The 11,955-nt window shown below is 34.1% G+C and overlaps 1 protein-coding gene across 1 annotated transcript; it reads left to right on the top strand.

The window, feature by feature from the left end:
• Nucleotides 1–1,756: 1,756 nt before the first annotated feature.
• inka1b (inka box actin regulator 1b) lies at nt 1,757–10,859 on the top strand. Its single transcript, XM_007243010.4, has 3 exons — nt 1,757–1,905; nt 2,015–2,068; nt 9,827–10,859. The coding sequence occupies exons 2-3, from the start codon at nt 2,066–2,068 to the stop codon at nt 10,730–10,732; spliced, it is 909 nt and encodes a 302-aa protein (XP_007243072.3). The 5' UTR covers nt 1,757–1,905; nt 2,015–2,065; the 3' UTR covers nt 10,733–10,859.
• Nucleotides 10,860–11,955: the final 1,096 nt, after the last annotated feature.

Genomic DNA, 11,955 nt, shown 5'->3' with positions numbered 1-11,955 from the left:
CTGTAATCACAGGTGTGCTGAGGACAGGAATGTCTGGAATGTCTGCAGGTATTGTTTCTCCCCAATTGGCAGGTGAAGAGTGTGAATGTGTGAAGATATAAACACACCATTGTGTGTTTAGAGGGTTTGAGGATGGTTATTTTGCATTAAAGTAGAGTAAATAAAGTAAAGGCAGTGAGTATTATGGGCTGTAAACACGTGGCTGCAGTAGCACCACTCTGCCACTGGATGGCGGTGTAAGAGCACGCTGTGCTGTGGCTGCTGTTCTGATTGGTCACTAGTCAACTGGACAATAAGTGAATATAGAAATATACAACATATAACTAGGCAATAGTTAATACATTTTTTTAATAATTATGATATACATTTTCTGATTTTTCAATATACATAATTTACAGCATCTCTCACTGTAGGTACATACATCCACTGTGAGAATTTTCTAATTAAATATGAACACATTTTATATGTTTATATTGATTTAAGATATAATTATATTGTATTAATGGCAATTAAACAGTTATTGTAATACTGTTAATATAAAACAAGACAAGAAGTATAAGTGTACAGAATAAAACTTACAATATATAAAAAATATTTTCTTAACATGTTTTAATGACTTTTTCTTATATGACAACTGATAGACAGAAGAGAAAGACAGACTGATAGACAGACAGACAGACAGACAGACAGACAGACAGACAGACAGACAGACAGACAGATAGATAGATAGATAGATAGATAGATAGATAGATAGATAGATAGATAGATAGATAGATAGATAGATAGATAGATAAGAGGATACTCTTTAAATACTGTTAATTATTATAAGAATCTCCTCAGGGTCTGTCACACCAGCAGAGGGCGCTGCCGAGTTAGTCCAAAATGAGTGAGTTCATATAGAGCAGCTAAACTTATAACTGAGATTACTTATAATTGATATCTTACCTGAGATATAAAAACCTAAAAATATTCAATACTTTTATACTTACATTCTTCTTATTTTCTCAATGCGTGGCTGCTCCTCTGATTGTTCTGTTTGTTCTAAAGAATCTCCTGGAAAATATTTAGCTATTATTAAACAGCTCTGGAAAAAATAGATCCTTAAAAAAATGTATTTTTCTTTGATTTCACCAAATTGAAACCTCTGGAATATAATCAAGAGGAAGATGGATGATCACAAGCCATCAAACCACCAAACTGAACTGCTTGAATTTTTGCACCAGGAGTAAAGCAGCATAAAGTTATCCAAAAGCAGTGTGTAAGACTGGTGGAGGAGGAGAACATGAGGCCAAGATGCATGAAAAAACTGATTAAAAATCAGGGTTATTCCACCAAATATTGATTTCTGAACTCTAAAACTTTATGAATATGAACTTGTTTTCTTTGCATTATTTGAGGTCTGAAAGCTCTTTTTTTGTTATTTCAGTCGTTTCTCATTTTCGCAAATAAATGATCTCAATGACAATATTTTTATTAGGAATTTGTGAGAAATGTTGTTTGTAGTCTATAGAATAAAACAACATGTTCTTTTTACTCAAACATAAACATATATATATATATATATATATATATATATATATATATAGCTGATATTGTAGCTGTACTGTATTACTAACAGCTGCATCTGTGGTAAGAAGCGCTCACTCCAAGGCTCCGCCCTCTCAAAGCTCAGACTGCTCCTGATTGGCTGACTGACCGTGATGCGCAGGGCTGATTGGCTGAGGCTGTGGTAAAGGGAAACGAACGGGGCTTAAAAGTGTGTGTGTGAGATTCTGAGAGCAGACCCTCAGGAGCCAGACTGAAGAGCTGGACTCACATCTGCTCTGAGGATTTACAGCTTTCTACACATTTCTACACATTTCTAAACATTTCTACAGCTTTAGGAGCTGCAGAGCTTTTACTTCAGTAAGTATTTAAACACAGGAGAAACTTTATAACCACCTAAAACAAGATGCTGAGAGAGTTTGGCTTCAGAAAGATGGATAAGTGATGATTTGTGTGATCTTTCTCTCAGGACTGTAAAGGAGAAGATCATATCTATCATATCCAGGAGAAAGAGGAAAGGATGGTAAGTGAATTATTTACTTTTACAGCAGTGATACACTGCTATACTACTGCGTTATTTAAAAGAAAATGCAAGCTGTTGTTTTTTAAATTGTGATTTTTGAGTTTTGGCCTTATTTAATAATATAAGACCAATAATAATAATTAACTGTGTTTATATAGCACTTTTAATACATTTGACATGCAGTGCAAAGTGGTTTACAGCTTACAAAGTTAAAATAGAAAGAAAAATAGGGAATGCATATACAAAAAACCCAGAAATTAAACACAAATCGTATATATTTTTTGCTGTTTCTCATTAGGCAGGTCGATTTTACAGCTGTTTGGTTTTATTTAAAGCACAAATCTTAAGATTAACCACAGAAATCAACTAAAACTAACCATCACTAAAAATAACCAAATCATCGCTGTCCAATGAAAAACAAATATTCTCAAATATTTTTGTCGATTTTTAGTTTACTACATAATTTAAACACACAAACTGTCCCTTACAATATATCACAATTTCGTGATAAATGCATCAATAGAAATTATCCCAAATTACCTGAAATAAACTCTATTTATAATGACTTCTATTGAAAGTTAAGAAGGTTTTATCTCTCTCCTTTTAAGTTGTTGTTTTGGAAATACTATATTTGTTTTTCATTAGACAGCGACAATATTCATTTACTCTAAAAAAACGAACCAAAAAAGAGACTGCACCACAATGCACGTTTTAAAAGTACTTTTTGTTAGCATGCTCTGTGCAATTACACATTCTCCCCATAAACTAATGAACTGTTACTTTAAAGTGCTTAAAAATAGTTTAAATTCTTTTTTTTTAAGTCTTTAAGTTTAACACTCATTTTGTGGACCTCAAATTTAAATAATCAACTGAAATTGCTGATTATATCAACTAATCATTGCAGCCCTACAGGATAATTTAACTACTTTATTCATTAGGGCTGGGTAATACATCCAAAAATATATGTTTTTCATTAGGAAGCAACAGAATTCATTCACTCTAAAAAACAAAACAAACAAAAAAAGAGACTACACCACAATGCACGTTTTAATAGTACTTACTTGTTAGCATGCTGTATGCAATTCCACATTCTCACCGTAAACTTATAAACTGTGACTTTAAAAGAAGACTTTAAAATGCCTAAAAATAGCTTAAATCCTTTTTTAAAATCTTGGAATTATCGTTTTTCCACTTATTTTGTGGACTTCAAATTTAAATAATCAACATTGTCGATTATATCAACTAATCATTGCAGCCCTACAGGATAATGTAAGTACTTTATTCATTAGGGCAGGGTAATACATCCAAAATTATATATGTTTTTTTACTAGACAAAAAACAAAACAAAAAAAGAGACTGCACCACAATGCATGTTTTAATAGTACTTTCTGTTATCATGCTCTATACAATTCCACATTCTCACCATAAACCTTAAAACTAAGACTCTTACTTTAAAATAATACTTTAAAATGCTTTAAAATAGCTTAAATTCCTTTTTTAAACCTCTGTATTTTCGTTTTCCACGTATTTTTTGGTCCTCTGTCTCTGAGCTGTTCTGAGACAGAGATGGGGGATGGCAGATCTGACAGAGATGTGATGATTGGGCGAGCAGCACCAAATGGTCAGCACTCTGAGCTCATAAGTCAAGTTTGTCCCTTGGGCAACAAATTGCAGCAACGACATTCCAGATGTTCTATTTATTCTCCAGCTAAAAGCTTCATGTGCACAAAAAACGCCTGGTCTTTTCAGTACAGTTAGACTTAAAGGGGAATTACAGTAACTTTTTAAATAATTTGTTATAAAATTCAGCATCAGATAACGTAAAATGATCATTTATCACAACTTTACTGTTGTGTTTTCACAATTATTCTTGTAGTTACTATCATGTAGTTCCTAAGTCCAATAGTTTATTTAATTTCTGCATGGACCAATAGAAATGCTCCAGGATAACTTAACTACCTAATTCATTAGGTCTGGGTAATATATGCAAAATTAATGTCAGTATATATTACTTAATTTAGGTCAATTTAAAACAATTCCAATGTCAATATGAAAAATATAAAAGCCACAACAGAAAAATCTTCTGAAAAAAAAAAAATAATTAGTAAATTTATGTGACAGATGACTTTTATTAAAATGTGTTTAAAACTTGATTTAAACAGATTATCTATATATATACAGCTCTGGTAAAGATTTAGAGACCTGAAATTCTATAAACTACAGACAACATTTCTCCCAAATTCCAAATAAAAATATTGTCATTTAAAGCATTTATTAGCTTATTTGCAGAAAGTGAAAAATGGCTGAAATAACGAAAAAGATGCAGAGCTTTCAGACCTCAAATAAGAATATATATAAGAAAACAAGTTCATATTCATAAAGTTTTAAGAGTTCAGAAATCAATATTTGGTGGAATAACCCTGGTTTTTAATCACAGTTTTTTCATGCATCTTGGCATCATGTTCTCCTCCACCAGTCTTACACACTGCTTTTGGATAACTTTATGCTGCTTTACTCCTGGTGCAAAAATTCAAGCAGTTCAGTTTGGTGGTTTGATGGTTTGTGATCATCCATCTTCCTCTTGATTATATTTCAGAGGTTTTCAATTTGGTAAAATTAAGGAAAAACATCATTTTTAAGTGGCCTCTTATTTTTATTTTTCCAGAGCTGTATATAAATATATCACTATACAATACAATATTAGTCCCTGGGCAGGACTCCTAACTCTACATTGTTCTACCTCTGTAATCAACATAAGCAATTAACTGTAAATCATTCTGGATAAGAGTGGCATATAAATGCTATTAAAGTAAATATAAAAATAATCTGGATTTTAGCATAAAGTGCTAAAGTGGTTGGAATTCCCCTTTCCGTTTCTCAGTCGACTGTAAGGTTTTCTCTGTAGACTCAACATCAATCCAGCGATTAAACTGAGCTGCAGGAATAGATCTAAATGATTGGGAAGGAATTTGGTTGGAAGCAGAGTCAGCTCCACCCATCTGTATACGTTTTTCCTGGCCTTAAGCAAACTGCTGGCAGCTCCCCGCCGCTCGCTCTGCTTTCAAAACCAAAAGCTTAAGTTCTCACAGCTGTGATAACAGCACTGATTGGCCAGCGGTCCCCGTAACTGCAGCTCTGACTCGCCACAGGCTGTAAATTACTAAAGTCCACCAAATTCCACCAAAATCTGGAAGCACCACAGCAGAGCTGCAGGTAAAATCACCTGCAAAAAGCCATGTTCGTATTTTGACGTTCAGTGTAACATTTAGCAGTTTCATTTTCTGACTGTTTCAATAGTAAATTGGGTGTAAAACATTTTATTTTTCTATTTGTTATTGTGAAGAAGAGTTGGGGTTTCATCCAATTTTTAAACTTTCTCTTTTTTTATTTTAGCATTTTGCAAACAGAATTTCAAGAAAAAATATATATATCTTGTAACTCAATATATGTATCTTGTTACTCAAATGTGAAGCTTAATTTTGTTACAAAATGCAAAAGATGGACAAAAAATGGAAAAATCAGGAAATCGAGATAAGATTCAGTTTTTTTTTATTTTTCAGTTTCATCCCATTTTTTTATTTTCTAGTTTTTCATTTTAGCATATCACAAACTGAATCTTCTCTCGATTTTCAAATGTATCCATTTCTGTATCTTGAAACTCGAATATGAAGCTTAATTTATGTAAAACAGATTTAATTTGTTGCACAGAAATTCTTCTTTGAATTTTATGGTCAGATGATTAAAAGAGATTTGTATTTAGTCTTATTTTTTATTGTATTTAAGTAAAATATAGATTTGAAACACAGCTACTTATAACAGCTGAGAAAATGATACTTGTTCTTACAGCCTACAACATACTCCAAGCAGTTAATCATAATATATGATATAAAGTATTTTTTTATACTACACTTATTATTAATTTAATTAACTCAAAGATCTTTGGCCGCAAATGTTCAAAGGCATGTAGTAGTTGAGTTATGTTCGGAAATTTATGTCAAACAATTTTACGTAAAACAGACTTTATTAATTGCACAAACAAATCTACTTTGAATTGTATGGTCAGATGAATAAAATACATTTGTATTTAGTCTTATTTTTATATAGATTTGAAACACAGCTAGTTATAGCAGCTGAGAATATGATGCTTGTTCTTACAGCCTACAACATATTACAGTCCAGGCAGTTAATCATAATACATGATCTACAGTAAAAGTTAATCTAAGGTAGTACGGGGAAAAGGAAGTGACTACACACTGAGGGTGAGAGCAGTAACTAGGGACACACCCAATGGGCATTTTTTATTGTGCCAATAAAAAGCCAATTAAATGTTTAGGTAAAATAGACGTAATTTATTTGAGTTGAAACTAATTGTGTGTTTCCAGTTTCAGGTAAAGTGATAGTAAAGCAGGTTAGTAAAGACTGTGGAAGTTCTTGGGTTGTTTTAGGGACTCTTCGGTTTGGAGAAGGAAAGGAAGGTGGTCTGAGAAGGAGTTTGAGTGTGGTCATCCAGGGTGGCTTCCAAAATATGAGTCAACAACAATACAATGCTTTTGGATCTCGATCATCTGCAGTCGAGGCGTCCCACCGATGGGTTTTTCCATGGATTTGACATGGATTTAATTACCGAGGCTCGCTGTGTGATGGAGCGCTCGCTCTGTGTTTTTCCAGGCGAAAGAATCTCGATTCTACACCCTGAACTCTAACCTACATTGTGCAAAGTAGTTAAAAATGATGTCACTTCCTGTGGTGACCCTGGTTCAGGCGAGGCAGGGGTAGGGGGATGTGTTACGCTTCACATTTTTCCTGCTTTTCCTCTCCTCCTGAGGGAGGGAGGTGCTCGGCCCGTATCCTGCTTCTATAGGATTTTAGTTTTTTTTATGATCTTTGGTATGTTTTTGGTTTTAGTTAACTTTTTAGCTTTTAGCTTTTTTTAGCTTTAGTTTAACTTTTTTTTACTTTTTTCTCACTTTTCTTTTATTGTTTTTAGTTATTGCTTATTTATATTTTACTTTTTTATGTGTTTAGTTTTTATTTATTCATCTGTAGTTGAATTTTTATTAGTTCTATTACCTTTGATTTTTTTTTACCTATGATTTTATGATTCCTACTCTTAAATCATTATTTGTACCTTATTTGTTTTGTATCTTAATAATATTTTTTTAATTATTACTATTTTTAAATAATTGTCCTATATATATATATATATAATTTAAATGCTGTTTTATTACTTATTTTACTAACGTAGTCCGAGTTTAAATAAAGGTTGATTGATTGATATAGCCAGCACGGATACAGTACTAGTGCATGTAAAAAAAAAAAAAAAAAAATAGAATAGAATTGAAAAGTTACTTTATTTCAGTAATTCAGTTCAAAATGTGAAACTCATATATTATATAGATGTATTACACACAGAGTGATCTATTATAAGCATTTATTTATTTTATTGTTGATGATTATCAACTATAATGGCTTATGGACCAATTGGTACTTTTGGCAGTGTGGGCAGTGTGCCAAGTCCTGCTGGAAAATGAAATCCAATGAACCATCTCCGTAAAAGTTGTCAGTAGCAGAGGGAAACATGAAGTGCTGTAAGATTTTGTGGGAAAACAAAACTGCACTGACTTTAGACTTGATAATAAAACACAGTGGATCAAAACCAGCAGATGACATGTCTCGCCAAACCATCACTGATCATCAGTATGAAATTTTACATTTAATTGAGAAAAAAATCAAGGGAGCAGAGTCTGGAGGAAGAGTGGAGAGACACACAGTCCAAACTGCTCGAGGTCTAGTGTGAAGTTTCCACCAATCAGTGATGGTTTGGAGATGCAGATTTCATTTTCCAGCAGGATTTGTATATAATACAGTATATACTATATACGTTTTACAGAAATAAAGTAACTTTTCAATGACATTCTTCTTTTTTGAGATGCACTAGTATGTGTATGTGATCATGCATCACTCAGACTCTGCCTCCTGTTTTTTTTTTTCACGCTAAAATCTCTCATTGTCTTTATATGGAGGCCGAATGGTTAGGTGCAGCTGCTCAGATTCAGGATCTGACTGCAGATTCCTTTTATGTGAATCAAAGGAAAACATTAGTCAGTTATGGGACTTTGCTGCTGGTGCTCAGATGGCGCTTTGTTCTAACCGAGCTTGTTGTGCACGTGTGTTTAAGGAGTGTAGTATCTGTAAAACTGTTTCAGGTTACTTTTTGAGCACTGAAATATACTAATATTTGGGTTTGCGTTATGTTGCATAGTTGAAAATCTGGAAAAACTGTAGTATTCAACAAAAAATATGGTCAGTGATACTTAAATGCAGTTAAAACTCACTCAAACTCAACTTATTTGTTGAAAAGAGGTTAAAAACACAGTGAACAAACTTAGTTCCCTTAAAAAGCTCTTTAATTCCAGTAGATCAAATCCTATTGTTCTTTCTGGATCAATAAAATATCAGAAAAAATTAGGACAATCAAACTTTGATACAATTTGATCATTTTTAAATATTTCTGATAATGATAACTAGGCCTGTCATGATAACTATTTTGTGTGGACAATATATTGCCCCATAAATAATTGTAATAAAAAATATTATTGTCACTTAAAGACCATTTTATGTCACTGAAATAATGATAATTTTGTAGCATAAAAATACACTTTTCATTCTTAAGAAAATTTAGATATTTAAACTAGTCAAATATTAGTATTATCGAAATGAAAAAAGAAAATTGATATTGTGATAAAAGCAGAAGCAACATTCGTTATGAAAGCGATCTATTTTTTACTGTGTACTGCACATTTTTGTGGTCACAATTTTGGTAATTTACTGTATTTTTTTTACCAAAGTTTACAGATTTTAGTTTTTTTTGTTTCAACTGAATGTTGAATTGATTTTTTATATCGCCAAGAATATCGTTATAGAAATACCTTAAAATATCGCTCACGTCCACACAATGTGTTTGTAATATACTTGTTTGTGTTTGCAGTTTATATCTGAAAATATAGCTGTATATACTGCACTTTCTTGTTTATTTGGTCATCAACGTTTTGGTAATTTACTGTTTTTTAGACAAAAGTTTACAGATTTTTTTTAGTTTTTACTGAATATCGAATTTATTTTTCGTATCGTCAAGAATATCTTTATTGAAATATCCTTAAATTATTGTGATTATTTTAGAGTCATTTCGCCCACACCTAGACACTAAGAAAGTTAAGTACAGATTTGTGATTTGTACTTAAATGGGTACAAAGCTTGTCGCTGGGGCTGAACCTTATATTGAGGTACAAAAAAGTATCTTTCAGTGCAAGTTTTTTTTTGTACCTATTTTTTTTTGTGTAACAGTAAAGATTATAAAGATTTTAAACATTATTATCAACTAAATATGTGACAAAAACGTGATGATCTAAAATTGTCTGGCTTTCAAATGAAAAATGTATAATAAAATTGTTTATTAGTACAGTGATACAGAATACTGAATGTACCTTTTAGCTGGTTAAACGGTACAAATCTGTACTTCCTGCTGTTAGAAGAAATTTTTTCTACTTCAGAGGAAATACATCTGACCCTGTAAAGACCAATATTATATCTTTAAAAGCACAATTAGTGAAAAAAGTGTACCCTTGAGTACTGAAGTAGTGTGTAGTGTGCATTCATGCTTCCCTATTTAATTAAACACCAGGTATATATGTATAGCTTTTCAAATTAAAAATCTAAAAACCTTTATTTAAAACCTTCTCTTTCTTTTTCTGTGCGCAGCTTTGTGTACGCAGTTCTGGTGACTGCTTCCGGGACCAGATGTGCTACATGATGCGCTCGCTGCAGGACCTGAAGCAGATACGGGAGCCCGCCGATCCCCCCTGCCGCTCGTACGCCGTGACCCGAGCCTGCCTCCGCCGCGAGCAGCAGCGGCGTGAGCACCTGAGCCGCCAGCAGATCGCCCAGTCCAGCGACGCCGGCACCTACGACTCGGCCTGCTGCCTGGCGAGTCCTCTGGAGGAAGAGGAGGACGAGGAGGAGGAAGAGGACGGCGTCGGCCATCTTCCCCGCGGATCTCCCTGCAGCGTGAAGAGCCTGGACTTCGATTCGGGGTATTCGGAAGCGTCGTGGCAGGACGAGGGCGTGGTGCTGCGCAGGACCAGGAACGTCCGGGTCTCGTCCTCCGCCTGCGTCCGCACCAACCGCGCCCGCGTCCGCCCCAAGTCCACATCAGACGCCTGCCTGGAGCGATGGACTTCCTTTGAAGCCAGCGAACCAGAAGACTGGACCACGTCCCTGCTCACCAGGGGACGCAACCGGCAACCTCTGGTTCTGGGGGACAACAGCTTCGCAGACCTCATCAAAAACTGGATGGACCTTCCAGAGTGTCCAGATTCCACCGAGTTCAAGCCCAACCACAGTCGCAAACTCGCCAAAGACTTCCTGGTGAACATGAGGCGTAAAATCGCCGGCATGTCGAAGGGAACGGAGGGACGGGGGAAGGTGGTGGAGCCCTGCTCAAAGCGAATGTCCTGTCCTGTAGGGTTTCAGACTCCAAAGCCCTTCTTCCACCAATCACACACCGGCCTGCACCAGCTGGAGACGGACTTCTACCAGTTCAGTGCTCTGATGAAGACGGGGAGCCGACAGCCCATAATATGCAATGACATCATTGGATACATCTAAAGAACTCTCGATATGCAAAGACTGGATATTTAATTGTTAATTTACAGTAATATTTTTATATCATATAAACTTATGTGTAAATAAGCTTCGGTCGGTGAAATAAAAGCATTTGGAAAAAGTTTGCAAAGTTCTTGGATATATAGATTATTTTTTTTATATACATTGAATACTAAACAGAAACCCCTTCGATTCATTCACATATGCTTATATACAGTACTGTGCAAAAGTTTTAGGCACCAAAGCAAATTGCACTAATCCATTTATCTCAGCAATATGAGTGTTTTTACATGAAAAAAGCACCACATATAATTTGAGTATGTTATATCCTGTGAGCCGAGCTGAAGAATAAAGTGTCGATTTCTCCAGATTTCCCCCTGGATGCTCCACAGCCAGCATGTGTATATATATATATATATATATATATATATATATATATATATATATATGTTCAGTACCACCTTTACCAGTAATTTACCAAACCAGGTGTTGATTAATATGATGAGAACTAGAAATAACTCTATTAAACTCAGATTAAGAGGAGGAGAGATTAGGAGATGTTGTTTTAAGGAAAACTTTTTGCTTTTTGTAAAATTGCTGTTTGTATTTATTGTAATTCTATAAGTGTTTTACTGAGCTAATAAACACTTACTGCACAGATAAGAAGCTTTTTCTTTACTTAATATTCCCACAAGTGCCTAAAATATTTGCACAATACTGTATATTTACAGCTCTGGAAAAAATGAAGAGAGCACTTCAGTTTCTGAATCAGTTTCTCTGATTTTGCTATTTATAGGTTTATGTTTGAGTAAAATGAACATTGTTGTTTTATTCCATAAACTACAGACAACATTTCTCTTTATTTGCAGAAAATGAGAAATGGCCGAAATAACGAAATAACTCATCTTTTTTAAGTGGTCTCTTATTTTTTTCCAGAGCTGTATACTTATGCATATATATGCATATACATATTTCTACAATGCAAAGAACAGAGCGTAATTTAGTTGATAAAAGAACAGAATTTGCACAGAAATACACAAAAATCTCACAGAGCAAAGTAAAACTAACATCTGCAGCATTGCAGAGAACTCTAATGTTTCCATTATCTTTCATTACCATACTTTATCATTCTTCTTGGGCCCCTTGTGTTAAATTATAGGCCTATAATAATAATTCTAATTCATATTTTCAAACGCAGCTTGTTCATGCAATAAATCTTATTTAAA

This window comes from Astyanax mexicanus, chromosome 5, assembly GCF_023375975.1.
Source record: "Astyanax mexicanus isolate ESR-SI-001 chromosome 5, AstMex3_surface, whole genome shotgun sequence".
NCBI lineage: Eukaryota > Metazoa > Chordata > Actinopteri > Characiformes > Acestrorhamphidae > Astyanax > Astyanax mexicanus.
The sequence above is the reverse complement of the archived record's forward strand: the minus strand, read 5'-3'. Positions and strand labels throughout refer to the sequence as shown.